The sequence below is a fragment of the Melopsittacus undulatus genome, chromosome 1 (assembly GCF_012275295.1).
Source record: "Melopsittacus undulatus isolate bMelUnd1 chromosome 1, bMelUnd1.mat.Z, whole genome shotgun sequence".
NCBI lineage: Eukaryota > Metazoa > Chordata > Aves > Psittaciformes > Psittaculidae > Melopsittacus > Melopsittacus undulatus.
In genome coordinates, this window is record NC_047527.1 from 111,140,603 (window position 1) to 111,154,838 (window position 14,236).

Sequence of the window (14,236 nt, forward strand, 5' to 3'; positions counted from 1 at the left end):
ATTCTGCATAAGCACTATTTTCTTTCAAAGCACAATGGAAAGTTGGCATGTATTTCATTCACCAGGACTGTAATTTGGTTTAAGCAAGGGTTTATTTTAAAGATCTTCAGCTCTCACCTACAGGCACCCCATGGAACCCCATGAATCAGCAGATAGTTACTGTTTATTAGAAAGCCTTCCTCTGTAAGTCATCTTCCTCTCAGCATTTTGCAGAAAGTGTAAAAAGAACTATACCATCAAGCCTTTACTATAGGCAACCGTCTACAGCTGGCCAGAATCTAAAGTATTTAGAATTCGATACTGAATTTCGATATTCAGACCCTAGCAAATCAAACAGCCTACATACTATAAGAAGTAAATAGCAGCCCTACAACAGACAGCTTCTTTCAGGTATTTACACTATACTTAACATCATGTCAGCAAGACCAGGTATATTCTTTTCCTTTTTCCTCTTCTAGATACTCATGGGTTTTTAAAGTATCTTCAATAACCAGGTGTTTAAAGGAAATCAGACACTACACAGGTTAAACAACATGGTTCTATTAAAAACTATCTTTAACCATGGCACTCAGTGACAGCAATACAATACTTTTTCCACAAAGCAACTAATATAAAAATATGCCATAAAATCATCTGTAGACTAGTATGCTAGTACATATATGTAATCATAACATTCTTTTATAAACTCTTTCCTGAGATACCGTGGGTTGTTTGATTTTCTTTGTATTACTGGATGCATTATCTTCATGAATCATCTAAAATAATTGTACAATATTTTCTATGTGCAGGTCACTCAGTTAACATGTAAAAAGTAGTATGTAAATATATGGCAAAGAAACAGCTCTTAAAAATTATGCGCTTTTTTACTTTCTTACATTTCTTTAACATTTGGCTCCTTGGGAGATGGAAGGGAGGAGCATGAAAGAACTGAAATTAGAGCTATGAATTGACAAAAAGCAGGAAAGCATTCAGGAATGTTAGGAGTTGGAATATAACATAAATGACACAAAAAGAAAGCCATAATTCATGTTGGCTATGTATTATCTTATAAAGCAACTGGTCATATTTTAGTCAGTTCACAGTATAATAAATATGTTTACTAATCTGTTTTGGAAGAGCAAATGTCTTTTAGGGATTTAAGCTCCTCCATAAGTTTCTTGTTCTGAACTTCTAGCACTGCAGCACGACTCTCCAGACATTTTATGTATTCTTTCTTCCGACGTCGACATTGTTTAGCAGCTTCCCTGCAAAAAGCAGAAGTAAAAAGTGCAAACAAAAAAGCCATTTGCATGCCATTAGAAAGCTCAGCAGATTATAGACACTATGTCAGAATTCCAAATTTTGGAATTTCTCCCAAATCAGTCTGAAAACACTAAGCAAAACTGGGTTCCACAAGGGCCTCAAGTGTCTCTTTCTCAAGTTCATATGGCAATCTGTAGAATTGCTTCCTCTCATGCCTTGATTAAAGTTCATAATAAACGAGGTCCAAATGAAAGACAGTTATTCTGCTTTATGACAATAAAGATCTTTGAGGGCCTTGAGTTCCTCAATGAGAGTCTTGTTTTGGTTTTCAAGCACAGCCACACGATTTTCAAGACATTTGACATATTCTTTCTTCTTTCTGCGACATTCTCTGGCAGCTTCCCTGGAACCAATACAAGGCAAATGACTACAGGAACAGCCACAATATGGCAAAGACTGGATAAATGAAATTACCTGCAATCCCTGCTCTTCAACAACAACAACAAACACCATCAACAACAACTGTTGGATTGCACAAACAGAACAGCAGGTAACAGCCATAAACAATAACACAGTTAAAATACAATTCAAAGTAACTAGAACTTTAAAAAATTTCATCACCAACAAATACAAAGATGGAATTAATACACAGAGGAACCAAGAACAACAGAGCAAAAGACAACGTATTGACTTGAATTGTACTAAACATGAAGACTGAAAGCAGCGTTTCTTCTTCCAGTCACATTCCATTTTGCATGTTTATCAGTATTATCTTCTGCAATCAAAATCTTAAAATCAAACCAAAGAATATACTTTCAGAAAATACAAGCATAACACTGCTCTCTTCAGACAAAAAGCTAAATGCCAAGCTTACAACCTGCTGTCATTTCTTTACCTTAATGTAACAATCCACAGCAAAATTTAAGTCCAAACAAGTACAATTTACTAGCATTTTAGAGCTGTCCACCTGGTCACATTTCAACCACATGCATTTGCGATGTTTGTTTGTTATTTTTTTTGCTGCTGGCAAATGGCAGCATGGAACCATTCTCATAGCTCTGCTCAGAACTCTGTTATATTGAAGCTGAACACTTTGGGTAGTATTTTCAGAAGCATGTGACTGAACAGGCATTCAATTCCAGAATAAATTTTAGAGGTACTGGGAGATCACTCCTTTAAGACCTTGGAACATGATCAAGTGTCAAATTGTGAGAGTAACTTTCCAGCAAGTTATACAAGAGAGAGCATAGGTCTAGTATTAAAACTGAAAAGAGGAGAAACAAAAGGAAGCACAACAATGCAGCGATTTTAATGAGTAACTTAAAATAAAGGACAGGCATGAGAGCAAAGCAATACCATAAATTTAATCATAAAGCAAGTGTCTATTCAATACATTAGAGATCTGCATGGCAGACTATTTCTTCCATTAATCTAACTGCCACTGACTGCAGTAGCTGCACATTTGAAAAAAGGAGAGTCCCCTAAGAACAGCAAGAAGAAAGCACAGAGAAAGACTGGCAGTTACAGCACACAGTCAAACCCATGCCAACTAATTAAAAAAAATACAGCCACCCCACACAATATGCTTCACAAAATGACAGAGGCACTGCACAGTAACTTATCCCAGTAGCCAATTATTTAGGGAAGCCTATAATTATCATTCCACCCTAGAATAAGTCCTCTTCAGAGCATCATTAATGGACAAGTGCTAATGAGATCCTCAGGTATTTTCCTAACCAATTCTTTGCTGGGATGTTTCAGGATGAACAAATCCATACTGATCATTTTACAGTTGGTGGATCTGGGGGGAATTCAACACTAAGTACACCTCCAGATCATCACAAAAATTACCAGAAAGGGACAATACTAATACTGTTTTCTGAAATTCCATAATATTTTCAAACTAAAAATCCATTGTGATAGGGTCAACTCTAGTTTTCCAGAGTTAACAGCCACTACACAATGCCATAAGGATGGGGGATGCCTGACAATTTCTTGCCTTCACTTTATCACTCACAGGCAGAGCTCATGTCCTTAAGAAGAAAGTTTCATTAGAATGTTTTGGGTTGGGTCTTTTCGCAACACTGACTATTAATTGTGATTAGCCTTACCTATTTTTCATAAGTCTCAGCTCTCTTTTGCGAGTTGCCTCTTCTGCCAGTTGCTGAGGGCTATGCAAAGTCCCCGGTGAGGCTGCCATTACCACTCCCTGAGGTAAGGTAGTAGTGGGAGTTCGAATCTGGTAAGCTGGCATGTCTCCAGTGGCAGCTGTAGAAAAGAATCATATTTTAAAATTTATAGAAAAAAGCAAAACAAAACCACTATGCAAAAGTCACAGAACAACAGATTCCTGTTGATGAGTTATGCAGGATTCCTGCTACATAGGCCTATCATGTCACAGCTACATTTGTTATTTTTCTAGTGTTTATTTCCACACTATAAAATAAGTTATCTAAATTGATCTAGCACATGGTCCCAGTAGCCAGCCAGACTGAAGCCTGCAAAAGCTTCCACACAGTTCTTTTCAAACATAGGGAAGGCTGCTTGAAAAACACTGATAGAGCATCCATACTTACTTTCTGTTTGCACAATCCCACAAAAATATGGTTCTGCTGTTGCAGCCACTGAAGTATATATGCTACCCCTTGTCCTCCAACAGAAGCTTCAGAAGTCAACTTTCTCTTTTTTCCCTGTGCTAGCAACAGTACCAGCCCTACTGCCCTTCTTCCCTCTAGAGCAGCAGCATGGAAACCCTTGGAAAACCAGGGAGAGCTGCTGTTGCCAGAATGAAAACAGGCAAGTGCTCACAGTGAAAGGGGGGGATGCTCTTTGAGCAAAAGGACTACAAATAGGATGCTGCAGAATCAGCAGGCAAGAGACAGGAGTGGCTGTTTCACAGGAAGGGCTATAGTTACACAGTTAAGACAGAGTGCAAAAGTTCATATTCAGCTCCTGAGCCTACTAGCACTTCTGAGCTCTCCCCAGGCCAAACACAGACCTGAAATCTGACCTGTTATTTGGAGCCAATACCTTCCTGACAGTTTCCCTCATTTTTGTATTTCTAAGGTACTTCGTTTCTACATGATGTACCCCAACTTTAAAATACTGTTAAAGTCCTAAATAGTGTGTCTTGTCTGACACAGGGAGGGGAAAAAAACAAAAGTATCTCTTCAAATTACAAGCATTTATCTATTCCTTTCCATAAATATATTATCACACACCAAACTCCAAATTTTGTCATTAAAGCAACTGAACATAAGACATTAAATTTCAGAGGCTTTTATATTATAAGTAATTCATATTTTAATTCTTTAAAGCAATATTTAGATAATGGAAAAACTGGTGTCACAGTTTAACACCAGCCCACAACGAAGCACCACAGAGCCACCTGCTTACTTCCCCTCCCTCCCAGTGGGATGAGGAATAGAACCAGAAGGGTAAAAGTAAGAAAATGTGTGGGTTAAGACGAAAACAGTTTAATAATTGAAATATAATAATAAGAATAATGATAAGAAAAAAATGTAATGAAAAGGAAAATAGTAAAAAGAAATAACACACAAGACAAACAAGTGATGCGAATGAATAACAATTGCTCACCACCAACTGACTGATAACCAGCCAGTTCCTGAACAACAGCCCCCAGCCAGCTTTCCCCCCAGCTTATACACTGAGCATGATGCCATATGGTATGGAACATTCCTTTGGCCAGTTGGGGTCAGCTATCCCAGCTGAGTCCTCTCCCAGCATCTTCTGTTCCCCCAGCCTCCTCACTAGCAGGGCAGCACTGGAAGCTGAAGTCCTTGATTTAGTGTAAGCACTGCTCAGCAACAACTAAAACATCAGTGTGTTATCAACATTATTTTCATCCTGAATCCAAAACATAGCACTGTATCAGCTGCTATGAAGAAAATTAACTCTATCTCAGCCAAAACCAGGACAACTTGGAAAAATAAAATGTAGACAAAAACACCCTGGGGAGGCTGACAGGTACAGCAGTAAAGAGACATCAGTCAACTACAGGGAAGGGAATAAACCTAAACTGAAAAAAAAAAACTATCATTCTTATTAAGTTAATGCAGGTGCTTCACTAATTAAATAAAAAAATAGGCTCAAGCTGTGTTTAGACTACAATTCCATAGCCATGTCCTGAAATCATTATCAGCTTAAACACTTTACACCTCCCCCCCTCTCTCCATCCTGCTGGTAAAAGTGTTTGTGGAATTACAAGATGAACAGGACCAGCAATTGGCCTGGGTTACAGATAATCCCCTAGGGATGGGGGAGGGGGAGAGAAATCAGCCCAGGACAGCCTTGTGAGCACTGAACAGGCAGCCACCCTGAACACAGGGCTTGGTGGCCTTGTACATCCAGAAGAAAATTAATTAACTCTTTCTTTAAGTTCTCCACATCTCTTAGCACTATTTTTAAAATGGAATTTTATAAACCCTTCAGGCTCACCTTTATGCTGCACACATTACATATATTTTACAGGCTCTGTGGTAAGAACTATCTTTTTCTATCATTACTATGAAAAAAAAAAACGTAACAAGAGCTGTTATCTTGGTTTGCAGTAGCTACAATGAATCAGAAGTCCAGGTGAAGAATTTTGGAGATCAAGTCAGGAGGAAAGGCCCATAACCCAGGTCAGCTCAGCCTGGCAAGACCAACTCTTTTTCTGTCTTTGATTTACAGTCAGATAATAGCTAATAGGACTTGCTGCTGTTGCACTCAGTCCGGAGAAGACTCACTATGATCATGTACCTGCAACAAGACTTAACAAAAGCGAGTCCCTATCTCAGCTAGGATCAGCAAACACCACTAAGCAACATGTTGCATGAATAGTTCGAGCAGGTTCCAGTAGTGTGTGCCTTCCTAACAGTTGACTCATTTATGTATCTAACGACGTGGTAACAGAGATAAATAACTTTTTTGGTGCACAGACCTTCTAAACCCACACACTATTACAAATCAGTTATTTCAAAGCCTGCAAATTTTTTTGCATATCTCCAGAAGTTACAATAAAATACTGTTTCCTCCAAAAAAAAGCCATTGGGAAAGTTGAAACAGGCTTTAAGCAGGAGATGAGGGGTATGTGGTGGTGGTTCTGCAAGATATCCTTGAAAAAAAAGAAAATCATGGTTTATGTCTAGTAATGTATTTGCATATCACAGAGAAGGGTACCTTCCACTTCAGCATTTGAGACAAAAAAACCCACACACCCCAATCCAGACTGACGAACCTCTGTGGCTTTTTCCAACAAAGATCCATGGAGACTTAAAGTAATTCCTGACATACCATACATGGGACTGAAACAAAGCTAAGCAACAAACCTGGAGATGGTGTGTTCATTAACACATTGCTCCAGGTAATTTTTAATTATTTTTCCCCTCCTTAAAATTGCAAGGGAGTAAGAAGCCACTGCAAACCTGAAGCTTTGAGTTGAGACTTACATAAAGAAAATTGTTAATAGGAAGGCAAACGAACAAACAAAACCAAACAAACCTCATTTGAAAGAGTGTGTAAATAGAGCTCTGAGAACCTAACAAAAACTAAAATTAATTGTTTTTTAAATCAACTGCCTCCTATCAGCAGGGCCTTGAAAAAAGTAACTTGCTGAACACTAGAGAGCATCCCAGCACTTAAGTTCTTCCAGTAACTATCCAGGAGAAAAAAAGCCTGATGCATGCTATGTGCGTCTATTCTTCTGTAAATCATAATGATGGAACTAGATTATCAAAGGGTTTTCAACTTCACCACTAAACTGGCTAAACAAGGCATGAATCATTATCTCTTTGAGCATGAAAAAACAAAACGTCAACTTAGAGAAGATACTTATCTTTGAATTAATGAAACAGTAGGTAGCAGCAATGAGCAGCAGCACGTAGGTCCCGGCTGCGAACCGGTTAATATTACAGATCTGCCGGAGGCAATTGACGAAGCAGAAAGGAACTGACTAAATCGCAGCGTGACTTGGAGCTGACGTCAATGTGTATCTTGTTTGGAGTTTAACTTTTCCAGTTCCCTACTGCAACACGATTCCAGGAAATCTAATGACGTCAGCCTTTTGAACTCAATTAGCTGAGGAACAGACCATTTTAACAGTGGAGGAGAAAACAAGCAGGCACTATAATACTTAAAATTTATTGCTCTCAAATTTGTTTGCATTCAGCATTTTCTTTAATAATGAACGCACAGGGCTTATTTACAGTACTGAAACTAGACACTATTTCTCTCTCAGGTCTGCTTAAGATTTTAGAGCTGAAATAGGCTTAAGAGTTTATTACTAAACAAAAAAGCACTGTCATTTGTATAAAATAAGAAACAATTATAAGCATATATGACCATTTCCACAATAAGATGAATTTAAGTGGTGGATTTCTCAGCAAAATCCTGCATCTAATAGTAAAGATTAGTTGTCTGAATCAATCTGTGCAATAACTCATTTACTGATTTGTTTCCCCCCAAACAAAACTGTTAAAATTACCCTGAAATCCTACACTAACTAGATATAATCAGAAGCTATTTGTACAGTTTGAAAAATGAAAGAGTTATAGAAACAGGTTCTAAAGAAAATGTCACAAATACCAACCAAGCACTGCTTAGACAGCCAAAAAGAGAATGGAAAAGATTAACAAATTTTTTACCCGTTTCATCTCCTGTTACAGCCATGCTCAGCGTCTGCACACACAGTTCTCCTGTTCCTCTACCAGAGCTCAGCATGAAGTGTTCCAAACTAGCAAGCATGTGCAGGATTACAAGCAAGAGCACTGACATCACAGTGACCTCACTTGCTTACCACTGTCATTAATATGCTCTGTCGCTGGAACAGCTCACTGAAACTGCAGCCCAAAGAACTCCTTTTCCAGTAAGCCTTTTTTTTTTTTCCTCCTTCTTCCACATTTCTGTAAGCCCAGCTCTGTTTTTTCCCCTGAATTATTCACAAAGCCAGAGAAAGCATGCACCACAAAGCTGCCTATAAAACAAGACCTGAAAATTCACAGCACTGATCAACAGAAGTTAAAACATGGCTCTAGCATTCACAAATAAATCCAAATTAAAGTCATGATTGGATAGAAGACAGGGAAATTTTAAAAAGACATGCAATTGTTTTGATTGAAGCAGTTCTACTGAAAGGCAGAGACCTCTGCCAGAGAGACATGCAAGACAGGAAAGCTTAATAAGATGTAATAATAGGTAAACGAAAGGCTGAAACTCCTTGCTTTGGAGGGGGAAACCACAACCCATTCATTTGTTAAAAGCTTCAGAAAAGATTGAAAAAAGCTCCAACAAAGTCAGTCAACCTAAAGCTAGTGATTCCAGATGCCGTAACAGTAATTCTGGGTAAGGGCTACCTCTCCCCATTCCCTCCTTTGCAAATGAAGTCCAGGAGATCTGGTTGACTTAGGGGTTTTTTTAATTAATAAAAATACAAAACAAAAAGCTCAGCTCTGACAGAATTACTCTTTATTTACACCAATTTAAATGAAATACGTTTCAGACCAATAGTCCAGGCCCTGGTCTGTATGTAGGGCACAGCAAACTTCTAAGGTCTTTGTCTGAAATAAACAAATTCAGAGCAGTAATTCATCAGCTGTGAAACTAAGCCAAGGACAGCAATAATGGAAGCATCAGTGCAAAAAAGGAGCGCCCTGTGATTACAGCACACTTCAGGATCAGATAAATAGAAGATCAGAACTGAAGCACGCAAGAAATACAAGCCTCAGATGTCAAACACCACTGTTCATATCACTGAACAAGTCATAAAACACACAACAGAATTACTTTTGAGACTTTTTTAAAGCACATTCTCACTAATAATTAAACTCTTTTGCTTCAACAAGCAAAAAAAAAAAACCAAACAAACAAACAAAAACCAACCAAACCTTAAAATGTAATAGGAAACTGTCAGGACATCAGAACTGCCTCTGATATTGCCTGTGAATGTAAACTTGGAGCAAATGGAATATCACTCAGTGGATCAACACCTTGAGTTCTTTTATACACTTTTACCCCATCAGAGGTTATGAAAAAATATCAAGCACAGGGTTTATGTAATTATTACACGAGATTCATCAATAAATACTTTCGAAAAAATATAAATACATACACTATCTTAAACAGATATTTCCTACCCTACTATATTCAGGGGGTTTGCCTAGGATATTGGGGGGGAGGGATTTGTTTGTGGAGGTGTTTGGCTTTGTTGCTGTTGGTTTTGTTTGGGATTTTTTGTTGTTGCTTGGGGTTTTTTTTGAGCAATTTGTTGCTTTGGTTGCTTGGTTTTGATTTGTTTGGGGTTTTACTTCCATGACAATTAAAATTTATATACCTAGAATCATTATAACAATATACATAAATGGGAAAATTACCAAGCAGAATGTTCCTTTCTTATTATAATGTTTCCCATTATAGTCACCTAATAGCATAGTATCAGGTGAAGAGTCAACTACAGAGTGTACATTAAATGACAAAACAGACTACAGATTTTCTAGCATGGGGAAGATAAAAACATATTAGAGACTTATTTACCAAACTAACTCCATTGTCCTAAATAACTCAGGTTTGTTGATGACACACAATCATTATCAAAAAGAAATCTGTATTACCATAAACATCCTCAGGCGCTTTCATACTATTTTTATGTACTTTTTTTAAATTAAAGATATTTTTTAAAAAGACTTTCTGGTATTAACAGCATATATATTAAGGTGAAACCTTTTACCTTCTCATCATCCCTGAGTTCATGCTCACTTACTATTCCCTTTTTATTTTTCCCTTTATATATTATATACCATTTTTCTTCTGTGTCAACAGCTATGAGCATCATTAAAGCACTTTGCTTGGGCCAACTGAAAAGAGAATTGCAACAAGTCAACTTCTCTGAGCATGTAGAGAGAACAGATCAATTTAGTTAGAAGTATGTAGAAGCTTCCAGAAGCAGGATATAGCAAGTATTCAGTAACTGTCTCTGAATCCATTTGGAAGTTTTCATCACAGGCAAGACACTTGATGGGCTACACCACCAGTGAAGCCCATCACTGAGACTTTCTAGGGAGATTAGAGTACAGCCCTGTCTAAGGACAACCCTGCAACAGTCTGTAAAGGAAGGAAAGTCAAATAAATTCCCAAGAACTGAAATGCTGCCAGATACAATCCCTAAGTTCTGTGCTTCTTCACAGACTGGGGAGATTCTAGGAAGCAAGTGAGGAGCTGCTCATTCTGCCTCACCCACACTCCACCCCTGAAGCTCTGAAGACTCGAAGCAGTATATACAAAACACTACAGTCAACCTGAAGAGACAGAGAAGTCCTCTAATTTAAGGGATGTTTATGCACATATAGAAAACATGCTACTCATACTCAGAAAACATTAACTACCAAAGTGGGAAATTTGCTTGTGGAACAGCCAAATGTGAATCTCAAGGCTTTGCTAAATATATATTCATAATAATAGTTAAAAAAAACGTAACAGTACTCTCTGCATGTCGAAAACTAACATTTTGGCTTTTTTTTTTATATTACAGTCCCAAAACTCCCTTGAAATGCTTCTGCAATATTTTGGTAAGATAGTGTATTTCAGTGAAGAATTAACCAGAGGCAATGGAAGAATTAAAATTTGGTATCATTATTTAGCATTGCCTCAACAAGTTCAGATATGTACAAGCTACTAGTTTTATTTACATCCTGGACTTCCTTTACAGCAAAGTGAGAGAAACAGACACTTACAGACAGAACTTATTTCAAATATCCATATTAGGGCAAAAACGGCACCTCAATCTGGATTTCACCAACTATCTCAGACACCTCATCAGCCCCATTAACATATTTAAAGCCTTACTATCTCTTTTCATGGTTTATTTCAGATAGCTGTTCTGGCTTAAGAAAGCATTCATACAGCCTTCACCACTTCTCTGTACCCATTTAAAAAAAACCCTAAAGAAACAGGGAAAATAAATTCCCTATATCCTCCATGGAAGCCATTCATTTAGTGTCTCTGTACAGAAATCTCTTCCACATTTGCAAAGGTTTTCCTCAGCATAACCCAAATACCAACCCTACTTTCCCTGGTATGGGCAAGAATCCAAGATACCTTTGCTTCTCAGTCTCTCTCAGCATTTCCAAAAGGCTGGAAACAGTAAGGTTCCAGAATTCACTATTCACAGTTCATTTTGCATGTGTGCATGTTATAGGACCTACAAAGTGTTCTGCTGTGAGAAAACTAGCTTCAGTAAAAGATCTCCTTTCTACTAAGAGGCATAAATTGCAAAGAAATTCTGCCTTAAATGTATCCAAAGAACTTCAGATTGATTAAATGCTGAACACAGCCCCCCCCCCCCCCTCCAAAATTAGTTTCATATCTCAAATGAGATGCATCATCAGCATCTCATTTCAACCTGTAACAGTGCCTTTACTGCAATTAAACGTCTCTCTCCAACTCTGGACACAAGAACTCAAAGTAGAAAGTTATTTTATACTGTTATTTCCTCCTCTTAAAACTTTATAATCAAAAGAAGTAGCTGTTGTACTGAACAGAGAAACTGAGTCTCCTTCTAAGACTGCCTTTCATTTTGTTACACAGGTATAATATCAACACAAAATAAAAAGCCTTTTAAGAAAAACTGGTTTGCACAAAAAAAACTAAAATGCAATAGCCTAATAAAACATACCTTGAACAACAACTTGGCTTCCTGGAACAAAATACTGTTGTGTGCTATGTGGTGATTGTCCTGCATATTGCACAATGGTAGCACCTGGCTGAGGAGCTCCCGAATTTGTCATTCCTAATGTCTGTAGTCCATGGACACCATCAGAGGCTGGATTAGAAATCTGGATTGCACCACCTTGAGTTATAGTAACTAAAGATAAAAAGAAAAAGTTAAGCAACAGAAAGAGATATTGCCTAAACATTAAAAAGCACATATTTCTCTTTAAAATAAACACTGCCTGATAGGACTCCTGCTCCTCTCCTTGCTTAAAATCAATTGTACAATACAACTTGCAAAATGTTAATACTGACTTCCACAAATATAAAGTCTGTTGTGTAGTACATACCATGTGTGTAACAGATAAAAATCAGTGTTCCACACATTTTACCTCTACGCTTTCAAAAGTATTAACCCTCCTAAAGCAGTTTTAATACAAGAAAATAGTACCTTATAGGCATACAAACACAAAACTGAAAAAGTTATTAAAGAAGAAAAAAACTAAACAACCAAGTTTAGCAACAACCACAAAACAAAACCCAGGACAAAGGAAGAGCATCTACAGAGTGAGCTAGATCAGATGTTCACCATTCTTTGCTTAGTGTGAGAGAAACTCTAGCCCAACAATATTTTTCCAAGCTGCAAAGGGTTCAATATTTATATAAAAATAGAAACAAAGTTTGTGATTTCCCCCCCATATAATCAGCAATATGAAAGATATAAATATACTTTCCCCATTAAAAAAAAAATCATACTTTGTTGTTCATTATAATTAAATATTTAAGACAAAAATCAAATTTTCTACATAGGTTATTAATTTGTATATTCACATTGAAATTGGCATTGTCCTTGTTAATAGCAGAAATATCATAGAATGGTTTGGGTTGGAAGGAACCTTAAGAACATCTAGTTTCAACCCCCCTGTCTCAGGCACAGACACATTCCACTAGACCAGGTTGCTCAAATACAGCCTGGCCTTGAACACTGTCAGGGATGGGACATTTACAGCTTCTCTGGAAAACTTGTTCCAGTGTCTCACCACTCTCACAATAAAGTATTTCTTCCCAATATCTAATCCAAATCTGTCCTTTTTCAGCTTAAAGCTATTATCTCTCATGCTATCACTAATACTCCCTGAGAAGGGTCCCTCACCATTTTTCTTGCATGCTCTCTTTAAGTACTGGAAGAATGCCATAAGGTCTCCCTGATGCCTTCTCTTCTTCAAGCTAAAAAACCCCAACTCTCTGCCTGATAAGGTTCATAAGGAAGATTTTTCAGGCCTCTGATCATGGCACTCCTCTGGACCCAATCATGGAGGTTCATGACTGTCTCACAGTGGGGGCCCCAGAGCTAAATGTAGTACTCCCGGTGGAATCACATGAGAGGTGAGGGGGAGAATAACCTCTCTTGACCTGCTGGTCACACTTCTTTTGATGCAGCCCAGGATGCAACTCATTGTCTGGCCTTCAAGTACATATTGCCAGCTCATATTTAGTTTTTCATCCACTAGTACCACCAAATTCTTCTCCTTCAGGTTGCTCTCAGTCCTCTTATCACCCAACCTGTATCCATGCTTGTGATTGCTCTGACCCCTCCTGGGTCAGGACCTTGCATTTGGCCTTGCTGAACTTCATGAGGTTTGCATGGGCCCACCTCTCAAGATCTCCCTGTATGGCATCCCTTCCCTCCAGCGTGTCATCCACACCACAGATCTTGGCGTCATCAGCAAACCTGCTGAGGGTGCACTGAATCCCTGTACATGTCCCCAACAAAGATGTTATGTAATACTGGTCCTAGTACAGACCTCTGAGGAACAATATGCATCACTGGTCTCCACCCACACATCAAGCCACTGAACACAACTCTTTCAGAGTGACCATCCAGCCAATTCCTTATCCACCAAGTGGTCCACCTGTCAAATTCATGTCTCTTACAGTAATTAAAATACTCTTAGAACTTTCAGATGAGAACAGATTCTCGAGAAGTAACAAACTCCTTTCTCCCCCAGAAAGGTATTCTTGAACTACAATAATTGTCATTGTACTTAAAGTGGTTTGAGATAGTACAAAAATCATATATAAGTATAGATCCAAGACTGCCAGTTCCTGATTTCACTTTCAGATTCACAGTATTGGATAACTTTCTTGAAGGTTCAGCTTTGATTATGTGAATACATGATTCATTACACACCCATGTGAGCTGTGGAGATAGTTAATTTCAAATGATCTGTCTTGACAAGAGTAAGTTATCTTGAAAGTGAAACATCAGATAACACTTCAAAGAGCACAAGAG

At 38.0% G+C, this 14,236-nt stretch overlaps 1 protein-coding gene across 13 annotated transcripts in view; it reads right to left on the reverse strand.

The window, feature by feature from the left end:
- Positions 1-524: 524 nt before the first annotated feature.
- The window catches only part of CREM (cAMP responsive element modulator), a 35,067-nt gene continuing 21,355 nt past the window's right edge, over positions 525-14,236 (reverse strand). For 6 of the 13 annotated variants that reach the window (XM_031052381.2, XM_031052380.2, XM_031052384.2 and 3 more), the window contains 3 exons: positions 11,909-12,097; positions 3,354-3,510; positions 525-1,645 (listed from right to left, as the gene is read on the reverse strand). In XM_031052381.2, coding sequence (XP_030908241.1) covers positions 1,501-1,645; positions 3,354-3,510; positions 11,909-12,097 — 491 coding nt within the window. In that variant the 3' untranslated portion in view covers positions 525-1,500. The other 7 variants (XM_005153013.3, XM_005153012.3, XM_031052386.1 and 4 more) reach the window with 6 other exon arrangements.